Below are 22,671 nucleotides of genomic sequence, written 5' to 3'. Positions count from 1 at the left end.
CCTCCAGGGTTCAAGAGATTCTCCTGCCTCAGCCTCCTGAGTAGCTGGGATTACAGGTGCCACCACCACACCCGGCTAATTTTTGTATTTTTAGTAGAGATGGGGTTTCATCATGTTGGCCAGGCTTGTCTTGAACTCCTGACTTCAGATGATACACCCGCCTCGGCCTAAAAACCTCATTTCTAATAAACATACAACAAAAATTAGCTAGGCATCATGGTGTGTGCCTGTAATCTACTCAGGAGGTTGAGGCACGAGAATTGCTTGAACCTGGGAGGCAGAGGTTGCAATGCACTGAGATGATGCCACTGTACTCCCAGCCTGGCTGACAGAGTGAGACTCCATCTCAAAAAAAAAAAAAAGAAAGAAAGAAACAAAGAATTAAGTGTTTCCATATGTGCTAACATGGAACTCTGTTCATTACATAATAATGAATAAATACAGCAAGTTGAAGAATAATATATAGTGTTTTTCAAAAAGCAGTGTGTACATATGTATATAGTACATATATATACACAATATATGTATACAGTATATATATATATACTATATATATGTACTATATATATATGTACTCTATATATGTGTGTGTTTTGTACAGAAAAATACAGCCGGGTGCAGTGGCTCATGCCTGTAATCCCAGCACTTTGGGAGACCGAGGTGGGTGGATTACCTGAGGTTGGGAGTTCAAGACCAGTCTGACCAACATGGAAAAATTCCGTCTTTACTAAAAATACAAAAAAAATTAGCTGAGTGTGGTGGTGCATGCCTGTAATTCCAGCTACTCTGGAGGCTGAGGCAGGAGAATCGCTTGAACCCGGGAGGCGGAGGTTGCAGTGAGCCTAGATCATGCCATTGGACTCCAGCCTGGACAATGAGAGCAAAACTCCATCTCAAAAAAAAAGAGAAAAGAAAAAAGAAAAATACACATCAATCTGTTAATAGTGGTTATCGCCAGGGAGGGATTGAGATAGTGAGTATAGACTTGGGAGTACAAATTCTGAATTTTTGTTGTTGTTGTGGTAGAGACAGGGTCTCACTATGTTGCCCAGGCTGGTCTCAGGTAATTCTCCTGCCTAAGCCCCGCAAAGTGCTGGGATTATAGGCGTGAACCACCAAACCAGTCCATTCTGGATTTTTATTTAATTTTTTTTTTCTTGCAATGAGCATACGTTACTTTGGAATCTGGAGGGGGTGGGGTGGGAGATGAATAAGAAAATTAAAAACAAACAGTGTTTGGCAGATTGTATTTCCCAGATTGCTCTTCTTACAATATGATGTTGGGATTCCTTCAAAAGGAGTTAGGGTCTATGTTACCTCCCATTGAGCCTGAGTGGACCTTTGTAAGTACCCCAACCAATAGGAGAAATGGTAGAAATGACACTACATGACTTTGTGGGTTAGGTCCTAAAGGCAATAGGGAGCCTGGCTTCCTCACTGTCAGTGCACTTACCCTTGGGATTCAGCCACCATGTTGTGAGGAAGCCCAGGCCACAGGGAGAGGCCACTTGTGGGTGTTCCAGCCAATAGCCAGTGTCAACCACTGGACATGTGAGTGAAACAAGCCTGCAGATGATTCCAGTTCCCGGTGGAGGTTCCAGGCGTTGTAGAGCAAAGACAAGCTGTGCTTGCTGGGCTCTGTCTGAATTCCTGACTCACAGAAACCATAAGAGAAAATAAATTACTGTCGTTGTTGTAAGCCACTAAGGTTTGGGGTAATCGTTATGCAGTGATAGTGAATACCTAGAACATCCAACCAAGGTTAAAAAATTAAAACATTTTATTTCCTTTCAAAGTAGTTCTATTTATTTCATTGTTTGAATTCATTGTTTTTGAAGCTCAGTTATACATAAAAAAAAAATATTGTTATTAAACTCACCTTTTTTTTTAGATGGAGTTTCGCTTTTATTGCCCAGGCTGGAGTGCAATGGCGCGATCTTGGCTCATGGCAACCTCCACCTCCAGGGTTCAAGAGATTCTCCTGCCTCAGCCTCCCGAGTAGCTGGCATGCACCACCATGCGTGGGTGATTTTGTATTTTTAGTAAAGACAGGGTTTCACCATGTTGGCCAGGCTGGTCTTGAACTCCCGAGCTCAGGTGATCCGCCTGCTGGGATTATAGGCGTGAGCCACCATGCCCAGTCTTAAACTCACCTTTTTCTCTATTCAGTAACAACTCAAGGTCAAGGTGAAGCACACAATAGTGAGCCTATTGCTTTGCGTGTCTCACCCAGCTCAGCCACAGATGCTCTATCACCTCTTTCCTTCCAGTGGCTGACACTGAGAACTGCCTTCTGTGTGAAGGCTGGCAACAAAAGCATAACCTGAAAGACAGTGTCATTTGTCAGAAAGTCTGAACCCTGGAGAGGGATCAGGGCTCCAACAAGGTCAACCAGAACAGGAATGGGAAAGCAGGTTGAAAACATTAAGTCATGATGTGAATAGGTATGTACACAAAAACATATCTATCTCATAACCTAGGCCCTGGAACCACAGTCAAAAGTGCTTCAAGAGGTGGATTCCCTAGTGTGGTGTACTTTTTATAATCACCTAGGGGTGGTTTCAGAAAATGCCAGTACCTGGGGGACCCACCTCCAGATATTCTGACTTAATTACTTAATTGGTCTGGGGTGGGGCCTGGAAATCAGTATTTTCTTTAAACTTCTCAGATGATTCTAATGCTCAGCCAAGGTTTGAAAATCATGAGATTTCTAGCCCAATAGTTTTTTTTCCCCTCTTCAAAACACCTGAGAGATAGAATATGTCTTGTTGGCAGTGGTGTCTTATTGTAGTTACAATTTTCAATGACAGGGAGAAGGTGGATATATCACTGAGGCAGCACAAGTAATTTACTATTTAAACAGAGTACTTATATAAACTGCATATATGTTTTAGTTGCTCATTGTGATGCACCTCCCTAGGGCAAGCCTGCCTATTTAAAAAAATCACAGGAATTCTGCACACACTCACAAGGGTTTGCCAGCTCTGAGGGTGGAGCCGAGATGGGAACCTAGGTCTCATGCCAATGCCAGGCTCTCTCCTCTACACAATGCAGCCTGTTTAATCCAGGCGAAGAGAGAAAACAGAAAAAGGTTTTCCTTCTTCATGGACTTTGAAAAGCACTTCCAAGAGCCCCAGGTCAAAGAGAGTGTCCTGCCAGAGAGCCACCCAGCATTCTGGGGAGTTGGGAGGGGGTGACTCAGGAGATGCAGGCCTGAACAAAGCACAAGCCCCTCACACGGGCTGAGAGCGCCTCGCTCCCAGAGAAGTTGGGGTGGGCCAGTCTTCTTCCTCCAGTTTCCCTGGTAAGACAGAATGGAGAGGGAGGGGCCATGGCTTTCCTGGTGTCAGGCGTTCAGCTCCTGTTGGGCAGGTCTCTCCTCCAGGATCTAGGCTATTTGTTGATTCTGGGGGTTTGCCCTGACAAGAGAAAGTCATTCTGCCTCTATCAGCCACCTGGCATCTGTCATGGGCTAGGACCTGGTGGGAGCACAAAACAAAATGTGATGCAGAAAGGAGCCTGAGAAACAGGGTCCAGATTATTTTATGATGACAGTGGCAGCCTCACTAGACTGAGACAACAAAGTGATTAGCATTAGCTTTTACTCAAATACCATCTATGGCAGACCCAGTGACAGGCTCTCTAGAGTGCAGATGAGAGAAGTCAGGTCTGGATCTGAGACCTGGTTCTCCGTCTTCACTGTGTGACCTTGCCCACGGTCTCCAATGTGTCTAAGCGTCCATTTTCTTACTTGTAGCATGGAGTTAATGATTAAGACCTGCTGAGCCTACCTGGCAGAGTGGTTATGAACATTCTAGAATTTTACTGGGAACTGAAATCCAGATCAGCTATCTCTTGGTTTCACAATCCACTATTTTCCCTCCCATTTTGAAAATCCCATGTCCGGTTTTCTGGTCTTACTGCGGTTATCCAGAGCCTCAAACTCCCTGGCAGTGATTCTTCTGCAGGACCGGCAAGCTCTCTTTGCATCCTTGGATATAACGCAGGGGGCCTGCATCCTCTCCTTCGACCACATTCACCAAACATCTGTTGCTCACCAAGGACTGTGGCCAACACAGAACACACAGTGGGAAGCAAGACCGCTCTGGGCAGGCAGGCAAAGCAGACATTCATCAAATTCTCACACATGACAAACAGCCATCTAGAAGCTAGAGAAACTGTACAGTGATGAGAGAGAGATTCTGAAATGGTTAACGTGACCCAATCAGGAAAATCAGGATAAGTTTTTCTGGGAAAGCGATGCTAGGGGCTGAAATCCAAGGGATGCATGGGGTGGGAGTATGAGAGGTTTAATAGAGTGTAGACAGAAAATAGTGCCTTTGTAGCGCAAGAGGGCATGACCAAGTTATCCAAAGCTGAAAACAGTCCAGTGGTGAAAGAGCAGAGAGGATGAGAGGCTTACTGTAGGGAAGGCGGGGGCTACGGGCAGCAGATGACTACACAGGGCCAAGGTAAGGAATGCCATGTTTCTCTGAGTAACAACTGGGAAGCTGCTGATGTATGGCTGTTATGTGGAGCAAGAACCAGAGGCCAACAAGAGCGTATGTACAGAAACTTACAGAAACCCAGGCAACACCTGGAGGTGGTTTGGGCTGTGGTAGAGGTAAAGGGAGGGAGGCTTCCAAAGAATTTGAGAAATATTCACAAGCCCTGCTCTCCAGGAGTGGCCTGACTGATCAGATCGTAGAATACTTACTGAACCCCATCCAGCAGTGAGCATTTTCCATTACTAGGCCTCACATGTGGACATGTCTCTTTTTTGCTTCTTCCTTTCTTTGCTCCTATGCAACTGGAGCAGTGAGAAAAGGGCTGGGGCCCACCTGCTCGCTGATGAGTCCTGGTCATCCTACTCCTTATTCACTGGATTCTCGTATACTGAAATGCCCCCGTCAGTGTGAGATGGTAAGGTGCCACGGGGAAGGAAGTGGCTCTAGAGGCCTTCTAGTTCCAGCCACATCCTCTAGCTCATTTCTACACTAGGGTTTGGGAAATGGGCATAGCACCTGTTAAGAGGGTGCCTTGTTTCCCACTGGCCATTGATTCTTGTTTGCCACTTTAGGGAATTTTTTTTTTTAAGGTTATGGCAAGTGCAAGTTGTAGTTGAGTGCAGAATTCTGGCACTTCCAGGCCCCTGGATTATAGCATCATCTTAATGCCATTGAATCTCCACCACACTTCTAATACCTTCAGATAGCCCTCTGAATGCCTCCTGTACCCCCTAGCATTGCTCATTCATTCACACTTGCTCATTGTGTGAGGTAGCTTTATGCTCTCTGAACTTAATGCCTTTAAGAAGCTTACAAACTAATCCAGGGGGGTCTCACAATATTCTCCTGATGATCAATTTAGTTTTGAATGTTCCTGAAATATGAATACTAAAAAACAAATAAGCCTAACCTGCATGAGAGGCAGGGCTTCAAATCTCATCACATAGCATCTGCTGCTTGCTTCTATTCGATGTATACCTGTGATTATGGTATAGACACTCAGGAGAAAGAAAGAAAGAAAGAAAAAAGAATAGCAAAGAAGGAACAGAAATAGTGAAAGAAAAATAATGTAAGAGAAAAAAAGGGAGAGAGAAGAAAGTGGTTCCAATGTCTTAACCTCATTGTCCATAACTGTGCTTTTGAATCACGGATTGGCCAGGTTCCTGTTCATGATTAACCAGTAGCTTAGGAGTGAGAAAGTGGGGACCTCCACCCCAGTATATTCCCTTTCTTTTGTAGGATGACACTTCTGCTTATTGTTTCTCATTTGTGGCAATGTATGTCAGTGTTGTCTAGACTTCATCCAGAATGTTCCATCTCGTTCAGGGTATGTGATAATGAAATCATACTTTTTTTTGAGACAGGGTCTCGCTCTGACACCCCAGGTGGAGTGCAGTGGCGCGATCACGGCTCACTGCAGCCCCAACCTCCTGAGCTTGTGATCCTGCCATCTCGGCCTCCTGAACTGCTGGGACTTTAGGTGTGCACCATCACACCTGGGTGATTTTTAAAAGTGTTTTTGAGAGATGGGGTCTCTGTATGTTGCCCAGGCTACAGTCATAGTTTTTTAATGAAGCTTTTTGAATTATGTTCCTAAGGTTTAGGGCATGTGCTTTATAATACCCCGTACTCCATTTGTCAGTGAACACAAATTATGAGATAAGTAATCACTCATTTACAAAATTCCTATCACTTCTGCCTCACTAACTAGTTATTCCTTGGTCAATTAAATCCAGACAGACTTTCATATCTTCTTCAGTCTTTTGAAAGATAATATTGTCTACAAGTGAAAGTTATTACATGTTCTGCTTTACATGAAATGAGGCTTCCAATTGTGAGGAAGCCAGACTCCCTACTGCCTTTAGGACCTAGCCCAAAAAGTCATGTAGTGTCATTTCTACCATTTCTCCTATTGGTTGGGGCACTTAAAAAGGTCCACTCAGGCTCAATGGGAGGTAACATAGACCCTAACTCTTTTGAAGGAATCCCAACATCATATTGTAAGAAGAGCATACGGGAAATACAATCTACCCCACATTGTTTGCTAATTTTCTTATTTATCTCCCACCCCACCCCCACCAGATTCCAAAGTATTTGGAATCTGTATTTACTGAATACAGTAAATACACTTGCCCAACTCTGCTCTATCTTGCTTTTGTGCCGCTTCAAAATCTGGATAGGCTGGGCACAGTGTAATCACACCTGCAATCCCAACACTTCGGGAGGCCAAGGCGGGAGGACTGCTTCTGTCCAGGATTTTAAGACCAGCCTGGGTAACACAAACAAACAAACAAAAAAACCCTGTCTCTATAAAAAATAAAACAAAGATTAGCTAGACGTAGTGGAGCAAGTGTGAAGCCTCAGTTCTTCAGGAGGCTGAGGCAAGAGGATCTCTAGAGCCCGAGTGCGAGGATACAGTGAGCTATGATCATGCCACTGCACTCCACCTGGGCAAAAGAGCGAGACTCCTTTAAAAAAATAAATACATAAAATCTGAATATGGTATGTATTTAGTAATTTACAGTTTACAAATTATCTCAAGTGATTTGACATTCACAGCAATTCATGTAGGCATTTATTATCCTTATTTTGCAGATGAGAAAGTTGAGGCTCAGAAAAATGTGACTTGAGCAAGGCTACACAGATCAATCAAGGCAGAGCAGTGATTTAATCCTCTTAAGTCCTCTGTTTATTTCACTGTCCCTTATTTGCCCATGCAGCCTATAGAATATTATCAAACTACAGTTCTACTGTCTCACGATCATCCTCAACAAAAAACATGCATAGCTCATTTAAAGCTGTCCCATGCAGCATTGGATATGCTGCCTTGGAAGTACTTTCTTAAAGGATATTTTTAGTCCGAGGTAGGGTGATCACTTGAGACCGGGAGTTTAACAGCAAGCCTGGGAAACACAGCAAAACCCTGTCTCTATACAACATAATAAACATAACTGGGTATGGTGGCACATGCCTGTAGTCCCACCTACTCGGGGGGCTGAAGCAAGGGGATCACTTGAGCCTAGGAGTACAAGGCTGCAGTGAGCTATGATCATGCCATTGCATTCCAGCCTGGGGCACAGAGCAAGACTCCATCCCCCTCCCCCCCAAAAAAACCATAAAACAATCCACAAAGAAAACCCTATTTTTTACACACATATTACTAGACTCTGTGTATATTCTCCCCCTCCCCCACCTCCCAACAATGCACAAACTGCTCTTGGCCATCTTCTGTGCTCTCAGCCATCTTATGCAAATTACTCTGCATGCCTTTACTCTGCTATGTCCTCTTTCAGCCATTTCGTGATCTAGCAATCAGTCTTAACCCTCATACTGTCTTCACAAAAGTTGCGTTAGGGTGATGGTGCTGAAACTCCCATAGTTTTCCCATAGGGGAAACTACCATATCTGAAGTTTAAAAGGTAAGTTTCAGAGGCCAAAACACCTTGAAGGAAATGGCCAAGAGAGAGAATCATATATACAGACAGCTGGAAGTTATTTAACATAACGCACCATAAACATAATTGTAGTCTGGGAGGACTGAACAAGTAGCATATGACTTCAAAGTGTTTAAAATATTAATACCTTTCCATGAGGACTGTGCTAGAATGACGAATCAGCCTTGGTTTAGTTATTTCTCCACTTCCAGGAAACCATCTCTTACCACCCATTTCCAACCCCGCAGTGGGGTACAGGTGACCCTCTAGTGTATTTTCACTCTCACGTGTGTGAACCTCAGTCCTCTGGTAGGTCAGTTCCTTCAAAACAAAGTCTATTTCTCATTTGCACAGTCCAGGCTTGAATCCTATCCCTAACTCTGTTATTTTAGGTAGAGTATAATTTTTGACAATGTTCCCTATTTCCACTTTTTTAGTCTGTATGTATTTTCTATCTTGTGGAATTTATTAAGATTATATTTTCCAATCCTATCCTAAAACAGGGAATAAATGTACTCACAAGTTCGAGGGATAAGATTACTCAGCATAGCATCCAACACATCTTAACACTCATTGTTTGCTTGAATAATCTAAAGAACAATACTGCAACCTGCAATTGATAACACTATAAATACCTTTCACATGGTCAAATAAAGATGCTAATGGCCTCAACCATCTATTATACACAGGAAGCACAATGCCTGTTATTAGACAGGTGATTGGTGCTGAATGAATGTAGGGTCAAAGAAGTCAGCCCCAGTGGATTCAAATCAATAGAAAACACAGTTCCTACCATGGGCAAGGCATTTCTTTGGCTCCCTTCCCCACCTTGACACAACATCGTATTTTCAGAACCTTATTAAGAATGAGAAGCTAGGGAAAATTAAGGTTACAACTTTAAAAGTTCATCTGTATTAGTGGGTAAATATGTAAATGCTCAAATGTTCTCTAACAATTCAAGTCCGTTTCTAAACCTGAGTTTTCCCAGTCACTTGAAAATCACTTTGAGATGTCATTCTAATTTACAATATCACATTTCACATCCCAGCTCTTACACATACGCATATGCAGCTATGTGAGTGTCTGGGTAAAATGTTCCTTTTAATTACACTTGAAAATGACAAAAGAATGAAAATTATGAGACCCAAATTTTAGCTTTAGTTCACTTAAAACTTTTCACCTCCATTTATTCTTTATGCATCATATGAATATAATTTATATCCTATCAGGTTTACCAGAGAAGAAAGAAAACAGAACAACCAGCACTCTGAAAAAAAATTTTTAAATTCAATCCAAACATACAATCAGAAAAATCTTCATACTCACTTTGTGCATGATAAATTGTCAAGTAAGACTCAATGACAACACATTAATTCAAGTGACTTCAATTTTTTATTTTTTCTTATAATCTTTAGAAGACTGGAGAAGTATCATGTAGAGTATCTCCCCACCCCTCTCCCCACCATTCCTAATCATTCAAGAAAAACTGGGATCTAGGAAATGCATTAGTAGACTATCAGTGGTATTATTATGTACAATTGGTTAAAGCACCATGCTAATAAGGCCAGGGTCCTAGGACTGATCATTGCAAGGGCCAATTAGTTTAAATTTGTTCCATGGACCCAGACTGCACTCCTAACTGCAGACAACTTTCTTACAATGCATCCCGCTGGTCACAAGCTAGGGTACTGGCAAGGTGGTAGATGGATGAAAACAAATCTCCACTAATGAAAGAAAAAAGAAAAGAAATCCCACATATGCTGATAGTGGGTTAACAGAATCTTATCTGTAAAGAAAAAACCACATATTTTCTTAGCCCTATGATAAACACGTTTCAAGTCTAAAATATTCAATGACAGTAACATTTGACTCTTGCATTTTAGAACTGTCTAATAAATAACATTCCACACAAAACTATAATAAAGGCCCTGATAATTGTTACCCAATTTGTGTAACTGTTAATTCCACACAGACATACTTTTCTCTTTACTGTTAAATCTATGCACCATGATTTTTGCATATTTACCATTCGTTATTTGGTTCAGAATATTGTGAAAAATTCAGCTCGAAAATTACCCATAAAACTGTATTCTATTATTTTTTATTTTTCAAACAGCCAGTGTCCACATTTAAAATGCAGAATTTGCAAATATTAGTCTGATAATTCAATTTAAAGTAAAGCAAAACAACTTTCTTTAGTATCACAATACATAAAATGGTTTTATAAACTCCAAATGGCAAAGATAACTATATGACAATAGTGTTGAAAGCCGTGAAACTCATTAAACCTCTTATCAATAGGTCAGTTTAAAGAACATCTCTATGTTCCATGACTATGCATGAAACAAGCTTTCACCGTATCATAAAGGCTCAGCAATTCATTCATGGCATAATATAGGGTCAAGCAAGATTGTTTTTACAATGACAATTAAAATAGATTTAAAGAAACAAAAAATCCTCCCAATTGTTTAAAAACAATTCTATTTGGAGAGCAAAATATTTTAAAATATATCGACTTACCAAATTTCAATTGTCAGGATGCTGACTACTGATGCAAAAGTTTGTATTTAAAAATATCACAAATATCTTTTTATTTAACAGTGAAAATTTCAATGTGATAAGTTTCATTGCAAAGCAATTGTCACCTGAGTAGATTTTAAAATTTAGTGCTCCTATTTTTTGGGGGAGAGGGGAAGGAAAGACCCATTTTGTATCTGATCCCGAGTTTGCAGTTGAGTCCTTCACAATAATTTCTTAGGGAGTTGAAGAAACAACCTGACGCAACCTTCCCAAGACACATGATGCCCCCTTTCCCTCGAAAATTTGCTCTGGCATTTTAGGAACTCTCAGTATTCATCAAATATTTCCATTTCACTACCCACTCAAGCATAGCAACCCAATTCATTCAGTTCTATACAACAGTGTCTATATTATGTACATATTTAATTATCAACAGGAAATAGAAAATAAAAATTTACAGTGATTGAGAAAAGGTCAGAAAATGGGATAGGAATAGTAATACTGTATAATCAGAATATCCTATTATCTTACCAGTTTTAATGACAGGGTTTTTCTTTTATTAGTTGAAATACAAAGAAGGCATAGGGGATCCCAGGAAAATAACACTATATATCAGAAAATTCAACGTGCTCCACCATCAGGATTTCCATCACACATTTAATTTCTTCTGTACAATGTTTATAAACTTGTTTTTCTTTTCAAAATCATCAGATTTTCAGATTAAATTCAGCACTACACAGTATGCCCTTGAAGTAAAATGAGGTTACCTGCTTTATTTGGATACCAAGTTCCCTTCAGACAGCATTAAAATAAAGACAAGTAAGACTACACAGATAAAATCCAGTATAATTCAAATCCAACAATGAAAAATTTCCCCCATATTGTTGCAAAATTCTTTCTACTGAAATGCTTTGCTACAATAATAAAAAGCATACATTACATATAAAAGATACCAGTGTACTAAAAAGTGACAGAAGTGGACTAGCAAATCCTTCAAAGCACATTATATAAATGACTAGCATTTAAAAACATTTTTTTCCTATAAAATGTAGGTCATATACATTTATAAATTGGCGGTTTTATTTCTAAAGCAGTGATGTGTGTGTTCAAATAGCTGTTCTGTACAGTATAATATCTACTCACTTGAAACTATAATAGGTTTGTCTTTCTTTGTATTGAAGTTGAATAAATTCATCTGATCAGCTGAGAAATCAAGCTTGAAAAATAAGTATCTAAAAATCAATGTAGAAAGTTTAGAATTATTGAAATGTAGTTATGAAATATGAAGAGAACTATCTATTTCACAATGGAGCTGAAGTCACCTCAAAACTTACGGGCTTGAATCTAAAACAGAAACAAATATTAAAATCCAAAGCAAATCACAAAGTTAGGTAGCAGTACAGAAGCAGGAAAAAAAACCACATCCCTTCCTTCAGTGTGATGGGCACTAAGTTTTGCGGTCTTCCTCCATCTTGCAGAAGAGTGGTAAGGCCATTCAATGCTTAGTGAAAGTGAGTACAGATGAAGTCAGATTTAGCCTGTCTCCCCTGCAACTTCAATTATGCTGTGTAAACAGTGTTACGTTCCAATAGGAGGAACAATGGAATTTGCTTATAAAAACTGATTAAAGATAATCATTATTAAATGAAATAAGGATAATTAATAACTCTGAAATGTTTTTAGAACTTTCCTGATGCTACTTGTAAAGTTAGCACTGCTATGTATTATTGCTTACATACAGTACAACATCATATGCCTTCTAACATAAAGCAGTACTGTGATTTGTTTGTACATATTTACAGATTCTTAAAAACAAGCTGTAAAAACATTACATACTTTCAGACAATACAAATTAGCACATTGGTACTCACTTCAAAACAAATGGAATGCATAACATTAATAAACATCATAAAGGAAGACTCACATAAAAGTCCTTGATTGTCAAGACACGTTTATATATAAACTCTAACTGTGCAGAATTAAAGATTCAATCATAGGTACATCCTTATTTGATGAACCATATTTACAGCATGGTATTGCATAAAAAAATAAAATAATGTTTACAGGGTTTTACTTTTTTATCCATTGGATTAAAGAAAGCAACAAACATAACAAGAAATGTTTGTCTGCTTCAGTTTGTTTCCTACCAAAGTTTAAGTGAAAAAAGGAAACACGGTTTTTATTTGCAGAATATAGCAAAACAACTGGAAAATTATTTCCCTGAAATAAAGCAATTTGAAACGGAAAAGGTTTTAAATTAAATTTCAGACTCAAAATATTTCTGATTATTATAGTGCTTCTTCAAGTAAATATACTGTGGAAAAAAATGAGTTCTAGTTTAAAATGTTCTAAGTCTAAGAAATGCAGTACTACAGTAATGCCTACTTTTTAAAGTTTCCCAGCCCGGCCTTTTTTTTTTTCTTTTTTCTTTTTTTTTTTTTTAAACAGCCCTTTAAAAACCCAAATTAATCAAATGAAAGAAGTGGCAAAAGATCTAACCTAGCTGGCACTCTGCAAGTGTCTCTCCTCTGTGGAAAGGAAATCCTGCCCTGAGCACAATTTTTGACATAACTGCCTTCTGCCTCTTGATATAAAAATGACCTGACCGATGGCTGGCACCCTCAGTCACAGCTACGAAGATGGATTTCTACCTTATCAAGTACCACATTTGCATGTAGACCCAAAACATTTAAGAGCCACTTAAATACTCAAAACAAATGAAATATGTGTGCAATAAGGTTTTAAAAAACCCTTTAGAAGATGTTCAAGAGATATTACCTCATCTAACGTGATGTTTCCAATCTTCAAACGTGAGAGTAGGTCCCAAGAGGAAAAGCACACCTCACTCAGATTGATCAAAAGTTTAAGGGTGTACCAGCATGTTTTTATAGAACAATGCGCTCACTGTGAGAAATGAGAAACATGAATTGCAAAATAGTATCTCATAGCCTCCATGTTTCAATCTAAAGCAGCACACAAGGCTACTTATTTTCTCCATTAATGCCCAGATAGAAATTAAATAACCTTCTGAACCAAAGTGGGGAAACCCAAAACTGTTGAGATGTTTATCATATTATGATAGAACAAGGTAACTCTGGTAGGCATTTGGAATTTCACAGTAAGAGAGTGATGACTATACATAAATGGTAAGTCAGTAAGTTATGCTGGCTGAGTATCACTTATCTAAAAAATGCTTATAACCTGGTAGAAAAGTCTGCCATTATGTAGATTTAAAGAAATGTGTGAAAACAGGAATGCAACACCTGAAAAGTCAGCTTGCGTAACTACCATTTTCAAAGGCCTTCCTTCCCAAGCTTACCCTAAGTGCTCAGCAAGAGTCACATCCTAAAAACTGTGCTGGTGATGTTAAAACAACTGAAAAAACCTCTACACTGTATCAAAATTACATCAAGTTCTCCATGGAACAAAATTTTTGATCAGGCTCCAAAACAACTCAAGAAATAAATGCCTACTCTCATCAAAAGTACTATGAGAAAAATACCAATGCCTATCTAGGGCGAGCACAGTTCCATTTTTAACGTATCACCTGAATGAAGCCTTTTTGTAATTATGTAACGCACAACACACACGATCTTAAGAGTCAATAATGGCAGAACTTAAATATTTACTTCAAAGAAGTCTAAAATTCTTGAAAACTTTGGCAGCAAAGAAAGCTGTCAAATGGGAAAACTAGTATTTCAAGCAAAACTTAATAACCAAAGCATAGAGGAAACCACATTAAATATAATTTATATTCCTTATCATAAAAACACCAATATATTCAAAATAAATGAAGGATGTTAAGGGTGGATAGTTATTTCTTCCCTTTCTTTATGAGAACAGTCTTGGAATAACATTAAAGCAAAAATACTTTAAATGGATAACATATTCTATATTGAAACAAAGACTGCACATCTACAGGGCCAGTATAGGAGTCAAAATGGAAACTAAGAATAGTTCCATTTTCCAAGGGTGTTAATTTTAGATTTTCACTGGTGCTAAATCAGTATGTGCATTGTGACGAAGATGGCAGAAATTCAAAATGTAAAAATGAAAAAGTTGGAACAAAGAGTCAATAACTAATATAACTTCCAAAAATCAAAATTGCCCAACGCATAACTCAAACCACCATTCTTCAGAAAAGTGTGTGTGTGTGTGTGTGTGTGTATATATAAAAGCACTATTTATTGTACCATGCTGTATTATTTTAAGACAGAGTATTAAAAAAAAACATTCATGGTATAGGATAAAGTCTGTAGTTTATTTAGATTTTGAAATGCAACAAAAATTTTCCGATCACTCATCTAGCTGAAAAAGAAATGGTAGTTACTGGAATTAGTAAACACTTTTGGTTTGTAAAGTTGTAATGAGCAGTGTTCATTAAAAAGTAACTCAAGATAAAATAAGCAATTAAAATGCCCATTTCTTTAGTTTCTCTGGATGCTGTTTAATTATCCAATCTATCAAGAGTCTAGGAAGAAAAAGATTAAACCAGGTTTTACAGTTCCAAAGATATCCCAATTTCTTTTTATTGCCAAAAGTTAAAATTGTCAATTATGAGATGATTATGACACAACCATATCAAACCTAAAAATCTAATTTTTTTTTTACTTTGAGAAATCAAAAATACCAAATAGATTCTAAGTGCTCTATGTTAACTGAAGTGTATATGTAAAGTAAAATACAATTAAGCTTTAAAACGTGGAATATACATTTTGTGTAAGCATTATGTTCTTGGGAATGTAATCTACAGAATTTTTTTTACTAAAACTTCAAAACCTTGATACCTGCACATGAAAAATCATAAAAAATATCTAGGTACAACTGTACAAAGAAACTGACACCAATATGCACACTTCCATAGAGAAGTGACTGCTTCAACAGTTGTGTGTTTTGGTAAGTTTTGAAAGTATGCATATTTTTAAAGTAATTAGGCTTTTAAATAGTGGAGTCTTAGACTATCAGATTTTTATTACTTTTTTGTCTTCAAAAAAACACATGTCAATATAATGCAAAATGAAAATCAAGGGTATATGGCATTATCATTCTTTTTAAAAGGTGGTTTCTTGGTTTTTTTCCCCCTATAGGACACACTAATTTATTTAAGCCATAATCTCTTGACATTAAACTTTTTAAGTTTACTCTGTCTGTAAAGTATACTCAGATTCCCTGCTGAAGTGCAATGACTATGCTGAAAAACTTAGAAACAGTATGAGTAAATTTCACACAATTACTAATCTCCTAAGAATGTACAATGTTATCAGTTAGGAAACAATTGTGCGAAAGTCTTTTTTTTTTTTTTCCTTTTTAACTTGGTGTGGGTGGAATAGCAAGTTTCTGATCTAAAACAAGTAATGCATTGCTTCTATAAAGGTGACAACATGTAAGGCAGTTCAAAGAATGCTGACTAACCAAACGAAATGCAGTTCTTGGATTATCTTGCTATTCATATCAGCTTAACTTGTTATTACGCATTGCTCTTAAATCTGTACAGCACTCCATTTACACAGAGTAACCCCACTCTTGATTAATCTGTTCTAAAGTGCCAGTATTATTTACACTTTTTTTTTTTTTTTTTTTTTTTTAGCCAAAAGTCTGGCCAGTTGTGGCATCAGGTGAAGATGTCATCCCAGCTCTATTATCATTTACATTCACCAAGGGAAATTCTGAAAATTCAGCACTTGTCCCTGGTCCCCGAAGGTTCACCTGTCCATTGGCAGTGCTAAATTGAGTAGCTATTCCAGCTCTTGATCCATGATATGGAGCACGGAAGGGCTGTTCAAAGGAGCTCATTTGGTAAGCTTGGTGGACAGGCTGGGCCTCAGCTTTCTTCTGAGAAGTCACTTGATCCAAAAAGTCCTGTGTTGATGTGGCAGAAGCATGGTTTGTCTCATCACCTGAAAAGGGAAATGAGTGCTGTGAATCACCAACTATTAGTCCAAAATGGGACTTATCTGGAGTTGTTCTTAGTGGAGAATTCATTCCTGATCGAAAGCTATTGATGGGCATGGTGGCATAGACCTGCTTGTCTATGGAAGAGAATGCTGGCTGATTTGGGAGGGTCTGGTTATCAGTCACAAAGTTAAGGCTCGGGCTATTCAAATAGGCATCATTTTGGCTAGTTCTGTCCAAAGCCTGCTGCAGAAACTTGGAGTATTCCTGCAACATGTTGGCTTTATCTGATGAGGATGCTTGGGAGCTTGATCCAACATTCTCTGACGGGGTGACCTCTGGTACTTCTGAAGAATTTATTGATATGCTAGAAGTCACTTCAGTATCTGCAACACTGAAGGATATCTCATGCTGTCCATTAGCTTTGTGGGAATAATGATCCAACAGAGTCTGCAGTACCTCATCTGGAATAACATTTTTGTCATGATTACTCTTAATCTCCACATTCAGTGCCTGTGACTCTAATATGGATGCCGTGGTACTTTCATCAATGACACTTGCCACAGCTGCTTGTGTTACAGAAGGCTGAGAAGCTATGGTACCCACATTCAGCGCATATTCCCTGCTGTTGTTACTTGCTGCTTGAAGATACCGTTTCTTCTTCAAAAACTGCATGGCATCATCATAATTAGTACTACTATGCACAGGTTTACTGGGTCCCTCCTGCAAATTATCAACCTGATCAATGTCAGCATTGCCTTCTGAGTCCAGTAAAGCCTGTTTATCCACAAGTTCAAAAGCATACTTTGAAACTTTGCTCTCTTCATATGTGGATAAAGGTGAAATTGTTTGATTTTGCTCCAGTGGCTGTTTCAGACTTCTCTTACTATTAATTTTTTTGAGAACTAACTTAGGTGGGTGTATTTCTCCTGACGCATCTTCTAAATGAGAGCCCCCAACTGAAGAATGTGGCATTTCAACAGCATATTCTGCAACCATATATTCATCTTTTACTTTAGTACTTGAAGAATAAAGAGGCAAGTAATCATTTTTGTCTTTTTTCAGGTCAGATTTGTCCAAAGCACTCTCTTTGTCCATTCCAGATGATTTTTTCTCCGTTTTCTGCCTTTTCTTTTTTGGCAGTGAGTTGTCTTTTGGTGACGTAGAAAAGCCAGAATCTTCCTCAGATGTCAGAAGGCCACCTTTGATGGCACATCTATTTAGTTTTTTGTCATGATTTTCATGGCACATACGTTTATGTTTCAATACACGATCTGTTCTGGAAAAATACTGTTGAATTCGGAGGATGGCAGTGGGTTGTGTTTTTGGTCAACCAAGAAAAGAAAAAGTGAAACAAAACAATTAATATAAAGATATATTAATGTGATAACATACATAATTCAAAACAAACTCACTGAGCCAATTTTCCATTATAAATCTAATCCATAAGTTAGAAGGCCCCTCAAATAGTTCTAAGTAGTAATATTTTCTAATCTAATTTATAATTATTGTATAATTTAATTACAATAGAAGAATTTCAAGCCATCTCTCTTACCTGTAAACAGTATTCACACTGGTAAGGTTTTTCTCCACTATGAGTTCTCTTATGCCTTTCCATATGATATTTTTGTATAAATCTCATACCACATTCATCACAGCGAAATGGTTTTTCACCTAGCACATAATATAGAAAGTTTAAAACAAAACAAATATTGTAAAATAATGAATTGCTTTGCCATAAGAATCTCTACAATAAATGGCTTTTGAAAGTTATAACTTCCAATTTCATTTATCAAATATATTTTGCTTTATAAAAATGAAAAGGATTAGCATATGCTATTGGAAAGAAAAGGATGAATACAGGCACAGTCCATTTTCCTGTCTTTTTGTTATATGCATATGTAATATACTCTTTCCAAGGAGAACAGCAGTGCCAGGAATTTATAGCAATATGAACAGACTAGCTGATGTTTCTAATCTTTTTTTCAATAATATAAAATATTGTGTAACACTAAAAAAAAAAAAGTTACCCATGCACAGTACAACATAATTCCCGGGCACAGCTTTTTAACTCAATTTCTTTTTTAAAAATGTTTGTGGTTAAATAAAATCTGAATCCTGAAAACATCCTTAAAAATCTAATTTAATAAAATATAAAAAGAACTTAGAGTCTTAAGTTTGTTTATACTTATTCTTTTCCTCAACTCAAGCCAGCACTTCCTATGTCATTTAGGGAATGCATTAAACGGAGTATTGTTAATTGGACATATAACACAACACACAACCCCCACCCCCATTTTTTAAAATTCCCTAATGACTCCTAGAATCTTCTGATCCATAGTCAGGCATGTTATCCATTGAGCCACTGGCCCCAGCAATGATTTCTAAGCTGTAAAGAACCACTACTACAAAGCTCTAGAATAGTTTTACTGATAAAACCACAGTCTAAGTAAACAGAAGGGTGCGACAAGAAGTTACCTTGAATAACGCTTGTTGGGGAAACTACTGTTTCTACTGTTCAAACATTTAACAAAAATTTTACCAAAGACTACTAGTCTACCCATAGCCCTTGTTGTAGGAGGTTAAAAATATAAAACATACTACTTGTCTTTAAAGTTTATAACATAATTGGGAAAACAAGATACACACATTTTAAAAAGACAACTAACACTATGTCTATTCTGATTTACTTTTACATCTTTATATTTCACTCTTTCTCTTTGTAACCCTTTCAGACAAACCAATACCTACCATCTTGTGCTTTCCTACTTTTACCCTGATTCACGCTGTTACTTTGATCAGGAAGGCCCACCTTTGGGTGTTCAAATACTATATTCCCTTTGAGACCCAACTCATCTCCTTTGGGATGCTCTATCCTATTCTCCCAGGTGAAAGGTATCCTTCAGTTTCCACAGAATTCTATCTGTACCTCTCCTACGGCACTCATTACTTTCAACTCAATAATCATTGAGTTAAACTTTTTTTAAATTTCAAATTACTGAGTTGACATAATTATAACTATTTAATTATTTTGTGTATCTCTATTCTTCTACTAGATTGTATTTCTTTAGCTCAGAATCCAGGTCTAAATTATATTTATGTAGTTCAAAGTACCTTATGCAATTAAAAAATTTTTTTTTCTTGTACAGATGGTGTTTCACTATGTTGCCCAAGGCCTGTCTCGAACTTCAGGCTCAAGCAATTCTCCTGCCTTGCCCTCCCAGAGTGTTGAGGTTACAGGCATGAGCCACTGTGCCTTGCCCCTTGTGATATTTTTTAAGTGCCAAGTGAAAGGCATAAATGGTGACCATTACAGTGGATTATTAAGGGGAAAATGTTACTACGAGCTAGTATGATTTGGAATAGTTTCTTGGAAGTGTTGAAATTTAAGCTGAGTAGCAGAGAGATTAAAGCCAAGGGAAAAAAAAATGTTGGCGGGGGTGGGGGGAGGGAAACAACAGTACCCTAAGTGTTTAGATACTATAAAATGTGCAGGAGAAATGGTGTCTAAGAAGAGAATTTAATTGGCAACAAGTAAGTTGTTTTAAAACTTTCAGGAATGTAACTTCAGTAATTATTGTAGAGCTACCAAATTTTAGAGCTAAAGGGTTTCCAGTGGCTTTCGAACTGTGCTCTTTCAAGTTCCAGAGGCCCAGACGGACGGCTGCTGATGTGGCAAAAGGCTCAAAGTTTGTCACCCAAAATTAGTACTGAATAGTTCACTTTTATACAATGGGGCTCCAAGTAAGGGTTCCAAAGATTCGGAGACTAGAAAGATAGCTTACGACAACAAATCCAGACCAATTCACTCATTTTATAGAAAGGAAATACTGAAGGCCGAAAAGTTAAGGCACGTGGTCAAGGGGTTAATGAATGCATTAACTACTGAAGCAATGGAAGTTGGGAGAGAAAGTCACTTATAAAGGAAGTTTGGAAGTGAAAGAAATGAAAAGATGGAGGTGGGAAATAATAGTTAAGAGGCAATCCATTCCAGAATAAGCACTGTTTGACAGGGAGACTGAACTGACTGAAGGCAGAGGAGCCAGTGAAGAAGAGAAATTGATTATCAATACTGAATACTGCTGAAATGGTGTACAATCAAAAGAACAAAATCCAGAGGAAACAAGATGGGAAGGGAAGGAGATTACAGGTAATGTTGTTGGACAGGAGAAGAAAGAATACGTGCAAATTTTGAAATAGAGCTTGTAAAGCTGGGTGCAGTGACTCATGCCTATAATCCCAGCACTTTGGGAGGCTGTGGAGGGTGGACTGCTGGAGCTCAGGAGTTCAAGACCAGCTTGGGCAACTTGGGGAAACCTGTTTCTACTAAAAATACAAAAATTTAGTCATGTGTGGTGGTGTGCGCCTGTGATTCCAGCTACTCGGGAGGCTGAGGTGGAAGGATCATTTGAGCCTGGGAGGTGAAGGTTGTAGAAAGCCAAGATCGTGCCACTGCACTCCAACCTGGGTAACAGAGTGAGACCTCATCTCAAAAAAAATTAAACTAAATTTAAAAAAGAATGTAGATGATAGAGCTCATTAACGTTAGAAGTTAGTTATTTATCAAAAGTGAGAAAGAATGAACGAGAAAAATTAGTAAGTTGATTACAAGTCAATTCATTCTGTATATTTGTGGATTGGAAGACTTAATACTGTTAAGATGGCAAAATTCCTCAAACTGATCTACAGATTTAAAGCAGAAATTGACAACCTAATCTTAAAATTCACATCTAAAAGAGCCAAAACTATCTTGAAAAAGAACCAAGCAGGAGTACTCTTACTTTCAGATTTCAAAATTTACTACAAAGCCACAATAACCAAGACTGTATGATAACAGCTTAAGGACAAGACATACATTTCAAGGAATAAAATTCACAGTCCAAAAGTAAATCCTTACATTTATGGTCAACAGATTTTCTAAAAAGGTGCCAAAGTAATGGGGAAAGAATAGTCTTTTCAACAGATTTGATACCCACATACAAAAAAATGAAGTTACACACCCTCCCACCAACTCCCACACCTCTCACATCATAAACAAAAGTTAACTGAAAATGGATCAGAGGCCTAAACGTGAGATCTAAAACTATAAAAATGTTAGAAGATAATACAGGACCTTAGTCAGGCAGTGGTTTCCTAGATAAAACCAAAAGCACAAGTAACCAAACAAAAAATAAATAAATTGGACTTAATCAAAATTAAAAACTTTCATGCTTCAAAGGACACTATCAAAAAAATGAAAAGACAGGCCAGACACTGTGGCTCACGCCTGTAATCCCAACACTTTGGGAGGCAGAGGCAGGTGGACCACTTGAGGTCAGGAGTTCAAGACTGGTCTGGCCAACATGGTGAAACTCATCTCTACTAAAACTACAAAAATTAGCCAGGTGTGGTGGCACACTCCTGCAACTCCAGCTACTCGGGAGGCTGAGGCAGGAGAATCGCTTGAATCTGGGAAGCAGAGGTTGCAGTGAGCCAAGATCACGCCACTGTACTCCAGGTTGGGCGACAGAAAAAGACTCTGTCTAAAGGGGAAAAAAAAAGCCCACACAAATGAAATGACATTTAGGAAATATGTCTGCTGTTGGGACTGAGGAAGAGTTTGGCACTTCCTCAAAAAGTTTAACACAATTATCACATGACCTAGTAATTCCATTCCTAGGTACATATCTAAAAGAATTGAAAACATGGATTCCAACAGATGCTTGTATGCCAACACTGATCACAGAATTATTCAAAATAAACAAAAGGCAGAAGTAACCCAAGTGTCCATCAACAGATGAATGGATAAATATATGACATATACAAAGAATGAAGCATTATTCACCTAGAAAAATGAAATTATGATACATATTACAACATGAGTGAATCTTGAAAACACTATGCTAAATGTAAGATGCCAGATACAAAAGGGCAAACATGGAATGATTCTGCTTATATGAGGTATCTAGAACAGGAAAATTCAGAGTGATAGAAAGTAGAATACTGGTTATCAGGACTGAAGAAGAGGGGAAAAGAGAGTTATTGCTTAATGGGTACAGAGTTTCTATTTGGTCATACAACATTATACATGTACTTAATGTCACTGAATTGTACACTTAGGATAAACTTCATGGTATGGTTGTAAAAAAGTGAAGATGTAATTCACAGAATGTAATAAAAAATATTTACAAATCATGTATCAGATAAGGAACACGTATCCAGAATATAAAGGGAACTCTTACAACTCAACGGGAGATAGACAACTAATTTAAAAATAGGCAATGGATCTGAATGGGCATTTCTCCAAAGAAGATAAACAAATGGCCAATCAGTACATG

General features: G+C 38.1%; 1 protein-coding gene across 5 annotated transcripts in view; it reads right to left on the bottom strand.

Annotated features, from left to right (window-relative positions):
- Positions 1-9,315: 9,315 nt before the first annotated feature.
- Positions 9,316-22,671, bottom strand: part of ZNF148 (zinc finger protein 148) — a 144,664-nt gene continuing 131,308 nt past the window's right edge. For 4 of the 5 annotated variants that reach the window (XM_011950764.1, XM_011950766.1, XM_011950765.1 and 1 more), the window contains 2 exons: positions 17,910-18,028; positions 10,028-17,644 (listed from right to left, as the gene is read on the bottom strand). In XM_011950764.1, coding sequence (XP_011806154.1) covers positions 16,046-17,644; positions 17,910-18,028 — 1,718 coding nt within the window. In that variant the 3' untranslated portion in view covers positions 10,028-16,045. Of the gene's footprint in view, positions 17,645-17,909; positions 18,029-22,671 lie in introns of all 5 variants that reach the window. The other variant, XM_011950763.1, reaches the window with a different exon arrangement.

This window comes from Colobus angolensis, unplaced genomic scaffold, assembly GCF_000951035.1.
Source record: "Colobus angolensis palliatus isolate OR3802 unplaced genomic scaffold, Cang.pa_1.0 Scaffold31, whole genome shotgun sequence".
NCBI lineage: Eukaryota > Metazoa > Chordata > Mammalia > Primates > Cercopithecidae > Colobus > Colobus angolensis.
The sequence above is the reverse complement of the archived record's forward strand: the minus strand, read 5'-3'. Positions and strand labels throughout refer to the sequence as shown.